The following is a 22,345-nucleotide window of genomic DNA, read 5'->3' as shown; positions in this document are numbered from 1 at the left end:
AAAAGATTGTATTGCTTTTAACTGCCAACATTCCTCTTCAGATTATAGATATTAAAAAAAATAATACTCAATATAACCTCAAACTGCACACTCTGCACACTCTCAATGTGTTGGTTGCATCAAGAGCTTGTAGAATATACTTTCTCTCTCTCTTAGTTTAACAGTCACGATATTTTCTTCGATGTTGGCATTTATTTAATGAGTAGGCCAGGGCTTAGACTGTCACAAGCCCACCAAGGGAGAACTGAAGGCCGATAGCACCTCGCATCATTCAAATTATGTCCATGCAAGTGAGATGTACTCCTGACACTGGCCGCTCCTTGGAGAGCGATATATGCAATTGCAGGAAAGCTGCGGCTAGAAAATGTCTCATCCATAGGGACGCTCACAAGCAATAACACACCATATGAGAGACAGACAGCTAGATTGAATAGAGAGACAGCTAGACAGGCAGAGATCAAGTCCAATCCCGCTCCCGTCATCTGGCTGTACGTTCACAGGTCAGGCTTAAATAATCTAATTCCTGGGCTTTCCCACAAAAAGCCAAGTGCCACTCAGGAGAAGTGGCAGGGAGAGAGAGGGGTTTGGGAAGTGGCTGTGGAGAGGGTGGTGGTGGTGGGCTTGAATAATTATGAATCAGGGAGCTTAACCTTCTGGGGAGTTAATTTGAAGAGCACTGGGGATCGGGGAGTGGGACTCTTTATTTCCCTGGGGTGCCCCTAATGCCATTGTGAGGGAATGGAGAGATCAGGACACGCAGCAATATCGTGTCTGTTAGCCACCATATGACGAGCTGACCCCGGAGCCGCGCTCCACAATCACACCTGCCGTCATCAGAGCTAATTTGTTAAACATATCAATAGCGCTCTGCTGGTCTTTTCTCTGCCACACCGGACCATTGATTCAGCAGCCGCACTGAGTGACAACCCCCGACCTCCCTTTGACTTCACCGTCTCTTCCTCTCCGCCTACACACACATCAAATCACTAGCGATCTATAAGCTGTACTATTGTTTTGTCAAGAAAAAAAAGTTAGAAGATAATCAAAGCACAGAAAAATAATTCAATTTAATATCTGTTGTTACACTTGGAACCATGTCATGCCAATCTGCAGAGATACTACCTACTAAAACTACAACTTTTTTCCCAGCCCAAATGAATAATAAGCAGTAAGAGACACAAACTAAAGAACGAGGGAAGACAAAGAGAGGATAGAGACAGAGCGAGGGTTAGATAAATCACAGCATGCAGAGAAATGATACTTTGCAGCCCTCGGCTTTGCAAGAGCTGGAATTTTTTTATTTGGAGCGGGGGCCTCTGTCCCAGGCTCTCACCGGGAGAGTCTCCTGTCATGTTTGCAAGCATGGAGGTTGAGAGATCGGTTGGCTAGCTGCTGGCTGGCAGAAAGAGCCTGTTGTGTGGCAGCAGCAGCAGAATCAGCAGCCTGTGGCAGCACAGAGCTCCACATCTGGATCCAGTTTGCAGGGAGCACACTCACACAGGCCTGACTCTGCCAAGGGGAATCTCAACCCCTTTGATTCCTACTCCCATGGCCCTCTCTAATTGTCATCCCTCATTATTTAGTCAAAGGTGGAGGGATGAATCATAAACTATTACAGAGAAATGACATTTCCTGCTCCAAGAGAAATCCTCCTCAGTCTCACTCCCACTCTCATCCCAGCTGATAAGGACAATGAATTTCAAACACGGCTGGAGTGAAAACATCTCTCAGCTCTGCTCATATTATTCATTTGGCCCAGAGGGTCTGCGTTGTACTGAAACCACAAGTAATGCAAGAAGGGAAGGGGCGCAAGTCGATTGATTTGGAGACAGTCTGTCAATTAGAGGGGGGATGTTAGCTGTCATGAAAAATCAAAATCAAAAATACAAAATAAAAGCTTGTGTTGAAATGGGCACTCAAAGTAGCAATTGCTGGGATTAGTGAAAATAAAAGCAATATGTTTTCTGCTGTAAAGTACAAATGGCAATCCTATATGCAATGATTTTTCCTGAGTGAATCAGAAATCGTAACTGTGTCTGCATTACAACGCTCGTGATTTATAGCAAATAGAGACAGAATAAATGCAGAGTTTATGTATGGAGCATCATCGGATGGCTTGAGATAAATCCTACTATTCTATAGAGGCAATCTTAAACTTGACTGATACTATAACTTTCAAATCTCTATTTAGACCTCTCATTCAAATCTGCCCAAACAAATAAATCATTATCTAAATTCCCAAAACGTATCATTCATTGTTTGGAAAAACACCAAATGAATTAGTCAATTGACAGTTAGATAAACCAATATTAAAAAAAAATACAAGTGGTATTACAAACACACAAAAATGTTATGCTCTAATCACACCAACAGACGAGTAAAGCTGATAATCTGGCTAGTAATGCCAGGCATGTGCCTGAGAGCGCAGGGCCAAATGCAATCAGTAAGTACGCGACACTACTTTTGTGTTTGAAGTTTGTCGGTGTTTGTTTTGGAACCTCAATCATGTGTGAATGTGTCGCGTGTTTGCAGGTGTTTGAGTGTGAGACGTGCCCTGTGCTTTACCTCTGGAGCGGAATGTGTGTTCTACTTTCTGTGACACATGACAGCATCTGTCTGTCGCTCAGCCACAGAGAACCGTAGTGACGACGGATCATTTAATCCGTTTAAAGATAATTCAATCTGAAATGGATAGTAAAGTCGTGGGATAAAGTTCTTAAAAGAAAGCTCTCCTCTATCAGTGCTTTCTCAACCATGACCAGGTTTCAGCATCAAGTACTACCCACTGTACACTGAATGAGAGAGATGTGTATCTTCTCTCTCACACTGCTTTGACTCTTATTTTATAGCGGCCATCATTCACTCATCACCGGCTAGATGAGCCGTTATTCCTACTGAATGTTAAGCCTACCATCAGATTAAGCAGTTTCTGATTTCAGTACTAATTGTGCACGTCCACTTAAGAAGCTGACAGCTTGGCGAATGAGGAGGCTTGCAGGCCTCGGCGGCACGACACTCATCCATCACAGCCTAACCGATTGCATCCCTCTGAAGGCTCAACACGCTAACACCATTAGCTCTACTGCTGGGCATCTAACTAGCACATCACTCACACGGCTACATGCTAACAGCATTACGGCTAATGCTGCCCCTCTAACTAACACATCCGTCATAGGGCTAGAAATCCTACGGCTCTACAGAAACACGTGGAGCCTCTCTCCGAGACAATCGGCCGCATTATTTTCCCTCTGTTACTTTTCTTCCTTTGCTGCTAATACGCTCATTCGTCTCTGAAGACGCTGAATGCCACTGAAAGAAAGTTGTTTTGATTCAGGTTTCATCCTGCCCACAACATATCTGGGTGTATGGTGAGAATATGCATGCCTCTGTGAAGGGAGCCATTCAAATCCGATTATGATTTCATATTTCACTAAGACAGTACACCACTAGGATGATTTTTAATTAGAACCAGAATCAGTAAAAAGAATGGGGCACGGAGACAATAAAATGAGGAATGCATTCATCCATGCAATGATTCTCTAGCTTTATTTAAGATCTGTGCCAATGTGCTAACAGCATTAATGAAGTTATAAAGAATTATGAGGGGAAATCAAATTTGCCTCGCCACTTGAGCGCCACTAAAATGCCAAACAATAAACTACCAGATTGCAAATTAGATCAGTAAAAATATCAAACACATTGCGGTGCAGGAAAATCCATAATTGCATTTAGTGCCTGGCCTCTCCTGGGGGAAGAGACACTAAAGATCATCAGCAAGCTACACGGGAGCCGCTATTGACAGAGCGGTAAAAATCGACAGGCTAACTAAATAAACACTCCAGGCTCCATTAAATATTCAACGGCTGAGATTTGACAGTCTAGCGTGCCTGCCTCTCCCCATCGCCTCCATTGGCTTCTCTCTGCAGCACATCTTCTCCCTGTCTCTCCCCCCCCTATTCTTCCCCCTCCTTTCCCCTGTGACTCCTGACAGCAATAAATGATGCGGTGCCTGAGGGCGCTGCTCCAGTGGGAGACCTGGAAGGATAGAGCAGGAGAGCAAAAGAAATAAAGGGTAGACAGCCTATGACCAATGGCCATTAAGCAAGGACTGAGACAGGGCCCTATGACATCCGCTGACACCCCACCCCCTCAACACACTCTCATTCTCTCACACGTGCACACACACTGCTACAAACCTGATACATCACAGCCTGCTCTCTCCATTTTGTTGTTTATGTTCTAATACCACAAAGACAGCTGAGCCAGAAAGCCGTAAAGCTGTATACATAGAACAGTATGAAGGTGGTTTCCTCTTTCATTCTGCTAACTTAATCACAGTTTATCCCGCATGTTTGAAACAAAAGTGGCACCTAGAAGGAGTTGAAAATCCCCTCCACTCACATGCCATCTAAACTCCTGCAGCCTCCCGACAAGATCATATGCATTCATCTGGCGAGCCGAGCCGAGGTTATGCAAATGAGAGATGACAGTGTTATTGTGTGAGGAATATCAATGGAGTAATTACTGTTCCATGTCGGGCTATTGGCCCTCTGCTGCCGCGCCCAGCCAGCTCGCTTCATTTCTCAGCCGCTTTCTCAGGGGAGAGATGAGCGGCGTGCTCTGGAGAGCAGAGCTAATAATGGCAGCACGGATACAGGCAGGGCTTAGACGAGCCCCGGGGTCCTGAGCCGCAGACTGCTAAACGTTGCAGGGGTCTCAGGAGAGCCCCCCAGCAAAGATGAAATGATTAAAAAACCACCCAACCTGACTGACAAGCTGACCGGCCACCTATAACTCTTTGTGCGTTGGGTCAAACCACCAGTGCTGGCTTCATTCATAACAGCAGGTGACCTTTTTGGACATAAGCTGGCTGCCTGACAATGATTCTTAATAGAGAAGAGGAGAAAAAAGCAATATTGGCAGATGAGAGGAAATGTTCCAATTAGCTAACCAGCAGAAATGTGATCACTGACACACAACATTTAACAAATAACAAATCAAATGGATTGAAGGGATTTGTAAATGAAAAAATTGATAAAGATAGGCAAATACAAAATGATCATGTACGTACTTTGCTTTCACTGTGAGTCATAATGATCTGGTCTGCCTTCTTTTGAGTGTCTTGGCAGCCTTCCAATGAAAAAACTCCTCCGGCAGGTAGGTGTCACTGAACTTAAAGCTCAAATTTGTTGGGGTGTTAGACAAAGCACTTCCCTCAACGTGTGAAAGTGTCAACTGCCTGTAACATGTCAACTTTATCATCTTTTACATGTGAGGGATTGTCTAATAAATAAAAATGCTAAGAGGCCACAAGTTCACCTGATGGGGAGAAAGCAACGCAAAGAGGAACTTCAAAGCATGACGGCTGGTACAGGCCCTGGAGCTGGGAATTAACATACCAAGCAGGAGGAATGTGTCTCCCACACAACTTACAGAAGAGCAACCTAATCACTTTTGTTTTCTAAAAGAAAAAAGAGAAGAAAGTCTCAAATTCCTTTACTCCGTATTTCTTTGCAATTCACCTGAAGAAAATCTAGTTTTGAGACCGTAGCATTGAATTCCATGTGCATTGAGCAAATTTCCTGAATGTTTATATTTCACTTTTAAGAAAATAGGTCGAATAGACCTCACAGAAATTATTATTATTATTTTTTTTGCATTTATTTATTTATTTATTTTTGTTGATATAATTACAGTTGAACTTTTTTTTGAACTGCAATTTTATTTATATTTTTCATATTTCTTTATTACTCTTATTAAAAATATTAAGGTTAAATGTTAGGGTTATGTCACTGATTCCTAATATCGTAATTCTTGGTTTTTAGTTGTTTGTCCAGATGTACAAATACTTTATTACAGGGACATTATTGCCATTTCAAATCAAGACTGAGGTCCGAATAAAAATAAAAAACGCCTTTATTTCTTATTTAAAGAGTGAAACAAAAGGCTCAACCTTCATCTGCAAACCAATTACTTGTATACAATCCATTTGTTGTGCTACAATAGACAAATACTTATGTTTCGACCTAAACCAGATACAATCTTATAATCACAAACACATCTTTCTGCACTTTCTAAAACTTGTCATGAATGACCGCATGAGAAGGAGGCTCTTGCTCTGCACTTGTACCTTCACGCCATTCATTTCCAGGTCAGGCACCTCACTCGGTGTCCACACACCTCATACATCTTAGCAGGCAAGGACCAACTTATCTTGATACTTATCATAGTAATAATTCCAACTTAAAGCTGTAGCCTCTACTATATGGCTGGACAGGACTGGCCCGGTTGGTACACCACTCCCACCCCTACACTGGAAAAGAAAAGATGTTTTACCACTTTCGAAGGTGCCCATAAAGTTGCTCCTTAAACCTTATTTGAATGTGACCACATAAGAAAACACAATCAAACATGATTTGACTTCCCTAAGGTCTGACAGTGAAAAGTATTTACGCATTCTGTAGGGTGGTGGTGTCAAAGTGGTTAGGGGTTCGACCTGGGAACTGGAAGGTCACCAGTCCCCAAAAGACCAAGTGCTACCGTGGTGTCCCTGAGCAAGGCACCGTTCCCTACACTGCTCCCCGGGCCCACTACTCCTAACACTAGGATGGGTCAAATGCAGAATTCTCAAATTTCCCCACGGGGATTAATAAAAGTACATCTTTCTTTATCAGTGGGAAGATAACAAAAGGACAAATAGAGGGCTCATAAAATATACACTTTACATTTGTAATGTGAAATGCTTCTCTATCTTTTTCACAGGCATTGTTCTTTTCACTGAACTGGTCTTTTTTCTTTAGTTGGAGGCTGTTTTTCACAGCGATAAAGAGCAGCCCAACAGAAACCCACCTCTCCCTGACATGATTTCTAGATCTCATATATCTAATTGTATGACTAACTGGCTCTTTTGTTTATTATTCCTGTTGCTTTGCCTAACGTCCTTTCAACAGAGCTTTGATCCTGCTAACCTTAAGGATCCTCACCATAAACACTTACCTTCCGAAGACATTTTTATCACCCCAGAGCTCGATGCCAGGCATCTGCGCGGAAGTTCAGCAATAGATAAAACTTGCCAGTTACCAGCAAGGGCAAAGAGTACAACAGACTCTTAGGAGGAATGTTTTTAGACTCCTCCATCACCCTCTGGTTATGGCTTTGGACTATTGCGGTCTGTAGATTTAGCATGAAGAGACATCATGCATGGCTTTTTATCTATTCTGCTATTTAAACATAGTTAATAAAACCCAATGTTTTGGATTGCAAATTACCACTCTGATGTCATCCTAGACCATAAGAACATCACATTATTCCATTTCAAGCTTCAAATGGAAATTATGTCCAACCAGATAAATCCAAATGCATGCTATTTTTGGTAAGATACTGATTATCAATATCTAATATTTAAACAGAAAAGCATACAAACCCTGCATGTCTGAGCACACAAACACATTTACCACCCGTGAACACTAGATCGCTGCCAGTGATGTTTCTTTGAGCCGGAGACCACAGGAATTGTTTATCACTGTGGATCAGAGTGACTAATCAGAAGCAGGCTTTTCTTCTTGAACCTGTTCGAGGTCGAGATGTTTCCTCATCCCACACTGAGAGACGTACGTGCCACGGCATGACCTACCCCTCTTCTCCTCCTCCTCCTCCTCCTGAGAACCTCTCCATACCCAGCCTCATATCCAAAAGGACACTTTGTGATGTTCTGCTATCCCAGCAAGACTACAAACATCCATGCTGTGGGGTAGTAGAACCCAGGCAACCGTGCCTTACTCAAGACAAATGTTCCCTTTCGTTCTGGTTTATTAATCCGGAGTTCAAACTTAGGTATATCAAAGACATAAACGAATAATTAGGGGGAAATAAAAAAAAAAAGAGCTAAGGGAACGCAATGTGATTGCTAGGCAAAGTAAGAGTTTCCATTAGCATTTGCCAAAGTACCATTAAATGTTATGGGCTCATGAAGGCCCACAGAGCATGTTGGTCAGCACAGTGGGAGTATGACATCTTACACTGTGCAGGGCCTCATTCTGGACCATGCAGACAGCTTCAAAAGAACTTCACTGTCAGGAGAAACAGTCAATAGGACATAACCACACAGCAAAAAGCACAACTCACAACAAAATGAAGGTAAACTGACTTAGCCTCGGGGAGAAGGTTGATGTATTACAGTTTGTCTGCAAGATTTCTTTGATAAAAACAACAACAAGCTAATCATAATATCCAGACAAGCTAAGTGCTGTTAACAGAGACACACATACTGACTTCCACAGAACTAACGACACACAGCCAAAGCACTGTGATAGAAGTGATGGACCTCTGTTACCCATGAGGGATGTTTCAAAGCCACTCGAACGCTTGTCATTGCAGTTTATTACTTCCTTGAAATATCTGTAAAAGAGGAACCATTGAGCAAAAGAAAACTGTTTAAGAGCTGGGGGTGTAAATCTTTTTTTATGCTGCTGATCCCTGTGTTAGTGCCGCTTCCAGAAACCGCTCGCTGTTTCTCTTTCCCTACAGTTCCCTCATTACGCATCGTCTGGGAGAAATGGCTACCTTTTCTCTTTGCCTTCTTGAATATTGCAAAGTATAAGCGGTTCTCTAAGTTATAACTGCAGGGGATGTGTCTGCCAAGAGTCTGTCGCCCCCACTCCCACCCTTCCTTATTTCTGTGGCTGCTGGTGAAGAGAAGCCATGTCCCAAAGCCAAAGTTGTGACATACAGAGGCATGCTGTTGTAGTATAAACTTGATATGGATATTTGTGATACCGCAAGAGCAGCTTACAGTGGGTTCTGAAGGCTACTGCATGACTAACGTTCCTAGTCAACGTTGATCAGCGAATCCTCATTCTGATCCAGAAACAGTTTTTATTTTTCCTCTGTATTTTCTTCCAGTAAGGATAGAGTTTGACAAGAGTACTGAAGCCCTTCAATTCTCCCCCAGGTTAGGTTAGTTCCTGGTGGGATGTTTTTGTGAGGAGAGGCCACTTCTCTTTCTTATCTTCCTGTCATCTCAGTGGGACGGCAGGGCACGACTCCTTCTCTGGCTCCAGAACCACAGGATTCCCCTGGACACCAAACCGCCGCTCCACACTGGATGTAGTCTTTGAGAGGCGGGTTGTTTAGGGTGTGTCAGAGCTTATTAGCGCCAGAATGTGTGAAAAAACCAGAGCTGGGCGAAACGCTATTTGCGAAATAGGTTTTTATGGGTTGTTTCGTTGGTCTTAAGTGTCAGCAGCCCGGGGTTTACCACATGAGGCAGAACATTTTGGACAATTACAAAGAAGGTTTTTTTTTTGTGATCGACAGCTTACCTAAACGTATCTTCATTTTTCTGTTCTGGTAAACCACATCACACCGCTATTTGGATTGGATACAATAAATGACACTAAACAAACTTGATACAACCATTATTCTGGGGAGGAAGTTGGTGCTTGTGTGTAAGGCTATCATATTACTAACCCCTAAATCAGCAGTTCTTAAAACTCGCTCAGCCCCTTCAGATGAACTTCTGTACCCCGTCAGTGACATTAGCCATCATGCTTCAAATGTGTTCTTATGAATACATTTTAAATGCTATATTATCAAACTATTAATGATAGAGTGGATATAAAATTGGCGGTACTTTATTTTTCACATTACTGAGCTGTTTTGTGATTGGCATGAAGTAGGCAGGAAGTTTTTACTACATTACTTTTTAGCCAACAATTGTACTAGTTTATACAGTATTTTTAGCTTTTTTCCCAACAGTTTATACATTATTGTTAGCTAACTACTTCAACTGTTTACAATAAGCTAGCTTTTTCAACTACTTTAAGCCAACTTTTCCCACTGTTTTTGTAATGCTTATAGATATTAATTGTTCAACTATTACGTTTAGATAACTGTTTCAGCTTTTCTGCAACTAGTTTTTACAAAATGTGGTGTTAACATGTGGAAGCTTCTTAATATGCGGAAATAGAAATTGTGATTTCTATATTTCTTTTTTTAAATTGCATTGAGCAACTCATTTTTCCACATACCCTCTGTTAGCTGTTGAAGTACCCCCTGGGTTGGGAATCACTGATCTAAAGCACCAAGACATAACACTTAACACTGTTTACCGCCAATAATATATAATAATATATGACTCTTTAGAAGCCCTATACACATAATCACTATTACACAAGCAAATCAAAGTATATGTAGTTAAATGGAGATTACACAATTTGAAAAGAAAGAGAGAAAGCATAACTCTTTCCTATGTATGAGTTGTGGCGAGGCTAAAACCTATAATAAAATCATGAATGGCAGAGTGTGTGTAGATAGTCCCTCACATAGACATACTTGTGGGTAATAAGAAAAACATACAGTGCGTACTGAGGCGCAAAACCTGCATGCAGCTAGGAGAATGTTAATAAGGATTATGGCTAATGTACTTATAATATACTTCTCAAAGGCCAAGGGTATTTTGCCACTGTCTTTGATGAGGTCAGAGCTTCTGCCAAGCAACACCAACTTTCATGTTTATGTTGTGAAAAAAATATTCTCTGTGTCAAATTTAAAACTAAAAGAAAGTGCTGCTTAAAAAAGTCGGGAACCGGGCACAGATAGAAATTCCTTCTCTGTCAGACAGAATGAGGCTGAAAGTGCTTTAATAATTTTCAAACATGTATGCCATAAAGAAGAGGGTGATGCCAGAGAACGTGCTTTGACCCTGCTGACCTTGCGCCTGCTGCCTGGCCTCTGGTTAGTGTAAGCAGCATCCATCTGAAAGCTACCAGAGGCCTTCATGTGTGTATGTGAAGTTTCCATGGAGAGATGGACCAATTAATCTGATTATAGTCACAAATCCTCCGACATGTGTAAGCTTGTCTGCAACCATGTGCAGTACAGATGTGTGTCCATGTGTGTGTAAGCATGTTTGTACCTGTGTGTGTATCAGATAATGTGATCCACAGATGGAGAATGAAGGTATGGCTCCATGTATATGCTCACAATCAGAATGTTGGCAGAAAATATATCACCCACAAGATTTAAAAATTGACCTGAGTGACGTTTTCAAACATTCATCAGTATGATAAATGGCAATTGGAATTTCCAGTAAGAAATGGTTGCAAGGGAGCTGTAACTGAATGCAAAGACGCGCTGTGGCTGAGTAGCCGCTCCTCGGAAGTCGGAAAGCGACAGTTAAAAGTACCTGAAATGAAATACTGGGTGTAATAGTAAACCATCTGTCAAAGCCTTCGCGGTCTGTTTAAAAACACAACACCCGAGCACTTAAGGGTTTTAAAGAGCCCCTTTTCATTGGCATGGTTATGAATATGCCTATTCTGAGAGTGATCCTTTCATATTCAGACAAGGGATCTGAGTCAGTCACAGCTCGCCGTATGTTTGTGCCACTGACTGCAGTCTGCGCGGAGGGGCGGGTGGAAGTAGAACGAGGAGCTGACAGACAGGGTCTGATACTGCACTTCCACCACAGGCCAATCCCCAGCTAACCCCTGTGCTGACAGCCAGGATGTAGCACTCATCCACAGGCCACAGCCCAAGCTCTGGGGCCCAGGAAAAGGAGAGCACGGAGAGCAGGGAGAAGGCCGGTCTGCTGATGATAGAAAGAGGGGGCGGCTGGTGGTTTGGGTGGCACGCACTGCTTTCTGCCTCCAGAGCAGCACGACCAAGAGGAGAATCCACAGACTGCGTCGCCTGCCAACAGCATGTCCAATGCTTGGCTGAGTGACAGACCCACTAGACACATGCAGGCGGGCATGCTACACACACATATGGCTGCACATAGAAGCACATTCACACAGGAACGCAACAAAAACACGATTGAATGCTTAGCGGTGCTATAAGATTCAAGTCGATAAATTGTATTGAGAAACTGCAAAAACAACAAAGCCATGAGGACACTTTCACACCACAAACAATCAAAGGGACATTTTTCCTAAAACCAGATTTTGTGGTTACTAAAAAGTGAGACGATTCAACTCAGACATAACATATGACATTGCATTTCACAGAGCGCTATTACTGACAGCACCAGTCATCTTAAACATTCATCTAGTAAAATTGCGGAGGCAGACCTAAGATTCCGTGTAGTTTAGCCTCTCGAGATGTAATTGATAACATGACCCCATCAAAACTTCAGCTCTCTGATATTTGTTGCGAGTCTTAGAAGAACCGAAGACTGCAGGTCAATAAATAATGTAGTCCTAGGCCGTGCTGTGCAGGAGCACAGAGGAGTGATGAAGGTTGAGAGGCCACCAGTGACCCCGGCTGCACGCTGCGAGAGGGCTCCGCTCAGAGCCAGGGCTGTCTCTCCAGCTGGGATCACAACACAATGTTGGAGCTCTGGTTTCAGAGCACGACTCCGGCCCGGGGCTGGCGCTCCCCTGTGAGGCTGGGCATGCAGGGCCAACGTTCAGGCAGACAGACACGCTAGGGGTCAGTCAACCCACCAACTCTCAGGAGGAGGCAGCGACAAGCACAGAGGCGAGCAAAGACTGATTGACCAAAGCTTTGCTGTTTTAACCGCTGAGTTTGGGTTTGCATGAAGCCTCAGTCGTGCTGCAGCTATTTCTGTTCAATGGGGTTTCCAGCCAACTGGCCCAAGAGGCAGATTCTGTGCATGAATGATGTGCTATGAGGCCATGAGGTTAAATCAAACAATACTACACTCAAGGAGAACATTTACATGAATGGGGCGAACAACTGAGCCTCACCTGCAGCAACACATTTTTCTTATCAAAGCAACCAAATAGAAATCTACATTCTGAGAGCGCTGTGAAATGCACCGAAACTGCAAAACATATTTATGTTTTAACCGCTTTCAAAGATACCTGATCATTTTGAGTCGTGGAATTTCCCAAGAAGACGTATTGTAGCAGCTTTCTGGGAAACATTAATATCCAACGTGCAGAGGAAAGGCAAAGGCAGAGGAGAAGGGGATCAGGGGTGTACAGCAGGGGGGGTGAGCTACAGACGATCAGTATCAGGGCACGGTACCTGATGAAAAAATCCTTTGCTGTTTGCCACCGGTTTATGCAGAACATGACGTGTGTGTTACAGCTGTCCTGTGGGACTTTAGTGGTGGGTGTCTGGATAAGACCCTGGGATGGACAGTCATCTTCTCTGCACACACTCCCCTGTCATCACGGCTGCACTGCACATTCTCCACATCTGCCTTGCCTTACACCTCTCAGCTCTCAGCTCTGCACTTACCAAGCCCCCATCATCTCTGCCTCCCTCCCACGTCTCCACTCCCCCATCAGGATCATCCAAATATTTCCCCTCACTGCTTTTTGAAGCTTCCATAGGTCACGGGACCTCATGCACAAATCACGCTGGCTTGCCGTGGGGGGGCCGGTCAGAGAGGAGGAGAGTGAGTCCAACGCATAGAAACCCAATCCGTACTGTTTTCATTCGGGGTTATTTTTCTTGCCAAGACAGCCATCACCAATCAGCGGCGGGTTTCTAACAGCGAGTTTAGGGAGCTCTCGCTGTGGATGCTGGTCCTGGCAGCTGATTTCAACCATATTCCCTAGCCACGCCAGGGGGAAGAGACAGAGAGTAAATTCAGAGAGCCTGACAGCCTGCAACGGTTTAACATGGGGGTTAGCCCCAAATACATAGCTCTGGGTTTATGTTGATGGATGGATAACCAAATCCATCTCATTGTTTGCAATAAAACATAGATGTTAGTTTTTACACTGTGCAGCCACACTTGCCATGGTGCGGAATTACGATCAGCGACAAAATTCAGCCAGTCACCAGTTTTGGAGCTTGTATATTTCAGATGAATAATAACAAACTCAAATACACGAGGATAATAAAAGACTCAAGTCAGCTCTACAGTGTGTGGGCACAGGAGGTTCAATAACTAATGCAGAATGTTCATAAGCCCTCCAACCAGGCCGGTAAACAGGACAGACAGAACGGGATGAGCCACTGAAGACCTTCCCTCCCTCCCTCCCACCTGCAGAGCACACCAGCTCAGGGTGAGAGGAGAATGCTGGGCAGGAATCTGCAAGCGCTGGTTAAAGTAATCACATTGGTTTCACTGCATCTGATCTGCAGTCTAACAGACTTCCAAACAGTTGAATGAGTAAATAAAGTGCCCCAGGGGACTCCCGCTGGAGATGGATTACCACAAGGGTGCACACACAAAAGGAGCTGAAGTCCCACAACCCGATGTGAGCCGCGGACAAAAGCCTAGCGTTGGACCTCGACCAGGGAACCGGCAAACTTTATTAATCTCATCCTAGACTGAACCTCCTGCTATTGCAGTCCCATGCACTCGCAGACCTGCTCTGCTGTGGGCAGGTACTCACTCTGAAATGTGCATGTGTGTGTGGTTGGGCGCAAAGTGGCAGAACATATGTATTTGTACATGAGACGGTGTAGTCATGATTGTGTGCATTTGCTTGAGCAAACATTTCAACATACTGTAGATGCACAAATGTGGGTCTGTGTGCGCATGAGTGTGTATGGGTCCGCTCGAGTGTATAGACCACATAGGCTGAGTCTCATGCTCACTTGGCTGTGGAGGCCGAGTCTGGAGGGGACTAAGGGCCGTGGCATTCTGCAGCCCCATCCCACCCTGGCCCTATTCTTCCCTTTTTCTGGGCCTGACACAAATAAAAGGATTAGGAGCCCCCGTTTCCGTCAGACCCTCCATTGAAGACAAAGCTCTGACCAGCTTAGTGTCACACTTAATGATAAAAGTGCAAATCTCTGTCAGTCACTTTGGGCAGGAATACCGGTATTTGGGGGCTAATCTCATTTGATGAAGATTAAAAGGGGTAAAAAAGAGACAAAGAATTGTGTTTTGACTTATCTGTACAAGAATCTATACTGCTGAAATGCAGACATGCAGCAACTAAGATGAGGTGCTGAAATGTATCATTAAAATGAGGCTTTGGAAAAAAGGCTTTTATTAGAGACAAAGAAAGAAAGGAGCAGAGAGAGGAAGCAAGTGTACACACACGCACACATACACATGCGCCCACACCCTCACAAAAAGCTGGGGTGTATGTAGACAAACAGCACAGCTCTGCCCATTCCCATGTACAGCTAGAATGTGTGACGTGAGTGAGAGAGTAAGCCTTGGGCACACAACAGTCTGAATGCAGCACTTGCCACTATGATGCCAGTCCTCTCTAGTGTATCTGTGAAAAGCCTACGTGTTGGAAAAACATTCCAGAGTGGGATCACATATACACAGTGGGGGCCAGCAGCGATACTGCGAGCCAGCAGTAGAGGCCATGTCTCAATTTCTCATGCACGTTCGACCAGGCTGCCTGGAGGAACAAGTGTGGGCTGTTTCCAAACCATAGAAGTAGAATAAGAAGAAAAAGATATGAAATGTGATCAAAATCCTGGGAATATGTGCAATTATTATTCAAATGTTTTATTGGACACACCGTAAATGATATTCGGAATGAATAATTACAGCGCAGCAGAAATCCAACCAGTAAAAGAAATGTGATTTAAACATGTAATTTGGCAAATTGAAATTGAAAACATTTGCTGAGTGTGTGTATTCCTCAGCTGGCTACTTTAGGAAAGCTTTTACAGTATTTCACAGATTTAGCCAAAATCTAATTTGCAAATTGCATTTAATGGCTTGTGGTTGCCTTCCCTTTTTTGTTATGAAGAGTTGTCATGTTGTGAAAATAAACCTGAAGGCCCGTGGACTTGGTGCCAGTAATGAAAATCACTACATTGCCGAGCCGAGGGCTTTCTCTCCACCGTCACTGATTAGCATTCCCCATTGACTGACAAGTCCCACTGGCTGCCTAACAGCCGGCTTTAGGAGATGAGGTTAAATTGTGGCTACCAACAAATTGCATGCTTGAGTTCCTCTGCACCCCTCTGCTATCATCCAGTGTAATGTGAGCACACCAGGCAGATCCCTGTGCAGCTCCTTCTCCTCCCATGCACTACAGCCCCCCCACACAAAGCCACAGAGACCTCTTTCCACATCCCTCGCCACCAGTCCGGCCTCTAAAGTGGTGATGGGCATTACCGTGGCTGAGCCTCAGTGGCTTCCCTGAGCATCCTGCAAAGTGCTTTGTGTTCAACTGCTGCTACATCGAAGACACACTACCATACTTACTCCCCCCCCCACCCCCCACACACACACAAACAAACAAACCATTAATTTCTACTAAAACACACAGCAGAAATGTTTTAATAATATAAAACATGATGAAATCAGCTGATACCATACCATGATATTTCACTTTAACAAAAATCATTATGTGAATGCAAACTGAAGGCTTTTGAAACGTGTATAGATGTAGATGGTGTACAATTTATAACGGCACCATTCATACATACAAGCATTGGTGTAAAACGATATGTTTAAATCAAATATTTATTACTCAAAGAGCTATTTGTAGGCACCGGAAATGACAAAAAACTGAGAATCCAAGATGTGGCTAGTGATGCAAATAAATACCACTCCAACAGCTCCGTTAAGGGTCTAAATATGCTAGGGAGGGGGGACAGTTAGCAAACCATGAGATGACAGATGATGCATCCTAGTACGCTGCTGGGACAGGCCGAGCCATGTTGACATAAAACCCAATACTTCCTTACCGAGGAACGGGGCCAGCTTCAGCTAGCTCCTTGCCGAGCACTAAAAATCCCAGCAAGCTGAAGCAATATTATCCGGCTTAGTGTTTCTAACATTAGATGTGTCTCTCTGTAGAGGTCCTTCTTTTATTTACCCTAGAGAAGTGGCTAAAGACACATTTTTATCCTTTTTAGGGAAAAAAAATAAAGGATAGCTGAAAGTATTGCAGAGAGGAACGTACACCCTGAGTTCAGAGCTGCTTCTGAATACTTTAGCAGGACTGAGGACACTCTTTAATTAACTGCAAAACTACTCGGGTGCATTGACAACACAAAGTACATCCTTTTTTTATTTTTTGGTGTGCGTATGAGCGTTCACAAAGTACCAGGCCACACGGGAGTGCCCTAGAGAGAGTAAAACACACACTCGGTGAGCTAACACAGAAACCCAGCCGTCAGCATCTATCCGGCACACACTGCTGCAGAGTCCCAAGCACAGCTAATTAAAAAACAACAATTTCACAGGAGGGCACTCCAAACAGTTCTAAAAAGCACCTCTCAGCACACCGGGGGATCGACCCGCATACATGGGAGGTGAGACAGGTTCTGGGAGCTCGGCTTTTTATGGCTTCATCATTGCTGGCATTTTTTCTGCTACTCACACTACCGTGACCTGAATTTGAATTTTGCTTACGGCATGTGATTTAAGAAATTTAGAACAATCTCCATGCTGACTTATTTGGATTATAAAATAGCATTTTACAAGACAATAAAGATTTGTAAAGCATTGAGGAAAAAAACAGGTGTGGAATGTGAGGTTTTTATGCATCAGCAGGACCCAAAAGTAGACAGTGTGGTGCGTAATGTAGTTTAGTTAATGTTATGTTTTGTAGATGGAGCCCATGGCATTTTCTAACCAGCAGTCCATTACAGGGGTGTTGTCGAACACTTCGGTCCAATGAGAGGCTTTACTACATAGCTCCTTTCAAAGCATCTGCTTGGTTAGAGGAAAGGTCTCCCCGGGGAAAAGATCTCACTCCTCCTAATGATGTATAATTGACCTCCCAACACCAGGGCACAACAAACTCTCTCAGGGTGGTGTAATTCCACTCTACCTTTTACATACCGCCCGTCTCGTTCAAGCTTGTTCCTCCTCTACGGCTATGGCTCCCGTCCAACTGACAGCTCTGTCTACTTGCCTTCAAATCTATAAGACTTGTTCTCAAATATTCATGCAAATGCAGCTTGATATTTGTGTATTCCCCCTCTTCTAAACTTTATTACATTTTATTTCCCCCTCTAAAAGAAATGTATCACATTTTTTTTGTCCCTGAATCTTTAAACCATGTAAATTATTCCTTATTGCAAATTCAGATAACGACAGGGATGATAAACAAAGGTCAGCTGCATGGGGGGAAAAAAGAAGCCACTATAATCCAATCTTGTTACTATATAATTGCACTGTATGGAGCGAGATGCGTTAAACTGTGTTGGTGGGAGTTTTAATAACACAGTACACAATTGTTTCCCCTGTCTGCACTTAAACCTGTTCCAAAGGTGAGAAAAAACACTGCTTGCCAATTCCTTGATTTATTATAGCTAGTGAGAGCTGATTACGGGGCATGAATCAGTTGCTGTAGGAATGTAATTAGGCACGGAGACCTCTGTAAGGGTTGGAGCTCTCCTCACAGCCCAGAGCAGTTTGTGGGCTGACAAATGCATCTTAAATAGGTGTCATAAAAGTCAAAAAGGTGCCAATTACATCTTTAAGTATCCCATCAATGCAAATGGAATAAACAAGAAAAAAGGGGATACTTGTGTCTGTGTGATGGAGAAACCCTGCAGCTAGCATTTAACCTGGGAGGGGTAGAAAAAAAAAACGAGTAGGGGGAAGGAGGGTGAAGAATTAAAAGATGTGATGAATAACAGTGTGTGAAGCAGGACGTCGCCCAGCAGGTTGTTGTGTTTGGCTGGCCTGATCGCACTTGCCACACACAAGCTCACAGCATTTAAAATAAAGCAGAGAAACTGTTCAGTAATATGCCAAATATGGCACTGTAAAAGCACATCAGAAATGCCAGGAAAGAGTAGAAGAAAAAAAGATCTCTGTATTTTTATGTCTTCTCTTTGCACACATTAAAAAAGAAACCTACAAATGGAGAGTGCAGTAACATGCATGAGGAAGAGATCCTTCCCTGTGCCGGACTGTGTCAACTTCCAGCCACCTCTGAGCCATGACGCCGAGGCTCTGGTATCCCATAGTTACTGCTATGAATTTTCCATTGTTATCAGCCGACTACATTCCCGTCACAAAGCTGGATGAATGGCACGCATGGCAATAGATGTAACTCTTTGTTGCGTGCAAGGTATCTAGCAGAGAGCCATAATGTCCCGTTAATCGAAGTAGAATTGTTTAAAAGCCCGGACACAAAAAGCTGAAAATGTAGTGACAAGCATGAAAAGCGCTCATGCAATGAAAAACACAAGGCACCCCAGGGTCCCTCAAGGGCCCGAACATCAACCCTCAGCATTGTTGTTCTTTTACTTAGCCTCAACATTTGCCTCACCCTGCCATCTCTCCAGGTTTTATGTGATAATTTACTAATTCAATTTACTAATTTATGTTGCTCCACGGCTAATTCCTGCAATGCTTCTGCATGCCTAATATTGAATTTAAAACAATGTTGTAATTTACTATCAAGCAAAAATCACAAGGGCCCTTATTTTTCTTTCTACTTCATTGTTGTTTATCTATAATTTACGGGATTATTATTTTAGTGACTGTATTAATAATAATATTGTATGTATTGTGTTGAAATAGAACAAAGGATCAAATTAACAATATTCACCTAAACTCATCGCAAATACACTCCAGCCATTTAACCCAAAATAAATTTAATTTTCTTTAAATGTTTTCAAACTGTGAAACTAAAATTTTAATTTTAATTATTGATGCCTTTGAAATGGTTGGAGTGTGTGTGTGTGTGTGTGTGTGTGTGTGTGTGTGTGTGTGTGTGTTTAGGTCAGTCGCGTGTGCAAATTCCTTAACTTCTAATAAATAATCTGTTGTTTTTTTCTTCTTTTTATTGTAAATAAATCCGCGTTTGCGTATTTTGCTCGCAGGTACATTTAACTCAAAGGAAGTAAAAAGCGCAAATTGTTTTTCATTGAGCCATTCAATTGTTGCCATGTCTTTTATGCCGCACGCAAAACCATCTCTTGACCCATAAAATAAAAAATCCTGAAACACAAAATAGCATCAAACGAAATTAAAAAAGCCCAAAACAAAAATGAAAAACGCGAGAAAATGATAACGGTAAAATAGGTTTAGCCAACTCTAAACATTTAAGGCAAATAGAGGCAACGGATTTTTTATTATTTTTGGCTGATAGGTAAATAAATCTAAAATGCGCTAAAAGCACCATGAAAAAAAAAAAACTCAAAAAAAATTAAGTTTCCATATTTTGAAAGAATCGAAATCGGATGATGGTGATGGGGAAAGGCCACATAGGCTAATGAAACCAGGAAATACCGGACAGAGGGCGGAATAAAAAAATACAGACCCGAGAATGAACGCCTGCACATTCTCGGGCCTGAGTGGAATGACAACTTTCTGTCAGAAATATGCTCTTTGCGGGGACACCAACGTGGAAATATCGTGGGCCAACGTGACAATAACAAAGCATTATGACGTTAGTTCATGACCGGTAATGTCAAGCGTCCTCCAGCCAGTGTGCGGCAGACATTTCCATTATTCACAATTATTATACCAAGGGTAGAACAAAGTGAAATAATAAAAAACCCAGATTTAATTTCACCTATTCCTGTTGCTCTTTCAATTATTTTTAGAATTGTACAACTAATCTTTAACTCCGGCTCGAGAAGCATGTCAACAGGTTATTTTTTATCATACCTCTATATTGGTAGATATATTTTTTTGAAACCAGCTTAAACCTTGTAAAATGAAAACATGCCTTCACATTGCATTTTTTGCAATGTGAATGACACACAAGGCCTCCAGGATAACCAAATCACGATGTTTTGGGGGATTTCTTATTTTTTTTTAAATCACTGCACAACAACCAAAGCAATCTGAAGAAATGCAGACAGGGACAGCAATGAGATTGTGCTTACTGTTGGTAGTCGTGTTTGCAGTAAAGTTTCCTTTCTCTGAAGTAACAGCTGGTGGTGAGGGGCTGTTGACACACGGTGCACTGCAAACACTCCTCGTGCCATGAGGAGTCGTTGACTCTCATCAGGAAGCGGTCGGAGATGGGACGCTGGCATCCTTCACACATGGAGGGATGGTGACAGTCAGTCCCTGGAAAAACGGAAGAGGAGTTTGGGGCCCGTCAGAAAACAGAGAAGGCCTGAGTCAAGGACTGTTATTCCTTGAAAAACTCTGAAAGGACTGCGTAGTATAGAAATAAACCGGGATGTATGTGTAGGTAGGTGTTTAATCAAATCAAAAAGCAGGATTTATTGGACGCATTTGGATTTTCTTTCCAATAAAGGTGCAGATCACAACACTACTCCAGCCTTTAGATGCTCATCCCAATTCACTTGAAAATAAAAATAAAAAGTAAATAAAACTATAACTGTCATCATTATCTGTAGTTTGATCCCTTTGTATGCGTAGAAATTAACTTTGCATGATGTCAGGAAATAAAACAGCAGTAGGCATTCATCGTAATGGCATCCAGACAGGAATAACAGTGTTGCCTTTTTGACTGCATAATTCACAGTGATTTGATGGAGTGTATTCAGTAAAACGAAGACTCACCGAGCATGACTCCGAGCGTGGCTTGTCCCGATCGCAGGGGATGATCTTCAATTTTTATGCCGTCCAGCATGATGCACGTCTCGGGCGGTTGTCGCGCGGAGAGGCGCTCCAATGACACCAGACCTGTTGCAATATGATCCATAAGAATACGGTCAGACCTGACAAGAGAAATCCCGGGAACACAAAGCTGTCTGCAGGAACAGAGAAGACGGGAGGGCTGAAACTTGTTGAAACCGTCTGAGTTTCCGTGTGACACTCAGCTCGGAGGAGGAAAAACTAGAAAATGAGCCTAACTAGATGAAATGCAAAATCTCGACTGAGATGCTCGCATTAGTTAAAAATGTAAAGGAAGCGCACAGAAATCCTCGATGTGTCAAAAGAACCGTGGAGAGAGAGAAAGGACACAATTAACGTGGATAAAAACTCTCGACAGTCACCTGTTATGATCAGAGGACTGAGGAAGCTTTATTTGCTCACCCTCGAGCCGACGGGAGAAAGAAAGCTGCACAATGTCTTCACGGAATAATAGTTTGGTTCAAGGCAAAAAGAAGAAGCACCCAAACTTGACAACAAATCCAAAAATAGGACAGTGTGTGTATGTAGATGTCCCGGCTGTAACTCTTTGGAAGTAACAGAGGCGGTTGGCTGGTTGTGCCCTGTCGCTTCAAAAGTCTGAGATCGAGATTGAAGCGAGTGGATCCTCCCACTCCTGCATGCATGGCTACACTTTTTTCATTCCCCCTTTCGCTGCCATTGGGATGCTATTGGAGAAGAGTACAGTGCGCTGCACACAGTCCAATAACAACACACACATGCAGAGAAGAGTAAAAAAAAAGAACAGAGACAGCACATGTATATATAACAGAGGTTTTGGCTACACATCAAAGCCGCAAAACAATTAAACATGACAATAAAAATAAGAAAAAGCAACAACTAATAATAACCCACATAGTAGGATTTATTAAGCGAACTCTGCCATTCTTCGTCTGTAGGAAG

At 43.0% G+C, this 22,345-nt stretch overlaps 1 protein-coding gene across 2 annotated transcripts in view; it reads right to left on the bottom strand.

Annotated features, from left to right (window-relative positions):
• lmx1bb (LIM homeobox transcription factor 1, beta b) overlaps positions 1 to 21,988 on the bottom strand; it is a 43,931-nt gene extending 21,943 nt beyond the window's left edge. Inside the window, exons 1-3 of one of the 2 annotated variants that reach the window (XM_063897744.1) lie at positions 21,787 to 21,988; positions 21,350 to 21,472; positions 20,701 to 20,887 (exon numbers count right to left, since the gene is read on the bottom strand). In XM_063897744.1, the coding sequence (XP_063753814.1) occupies positions 20,701 to 20,887; positions 21,350 to 21,419 (257 nt within the window). In that variant the 5' untranslated portion in view covers positions 21,420 to 21,472; positions 21,787 to 21,988. Of the gene's footprint in view, positions 1 to 20,700; positions 20,888 to 21,349 lie in introns of both variants that reach the window. The other variant, XM_063897743.1, reaches the window with a different exon arrangement.
• Between the last annotated feature and the right edge of the window lie 357 nt (positions 21,989 to 22,345).

The sequence above is a fragment of the Eleginops maclovinus genome, chromosome 12 (assembly GCF_036324505.1).
Source record: "Eleginops maclovinus isolate JMC-PN-2008 ecotype Puerto Natales chromosome 12, JC_Emac_rtc_rv5, whole genome shotgun sequence".
NCBI lineage: Eukaryota > Metazoa > Chordata > Actinopteri > Perciformes > Eleginopidae > Eleginops > Eleginops maclovinus.
Note: the sequence above shows the minus strand (reverse complement) of the source record. Positions and strands in the feature narration are given on the sequence as shown.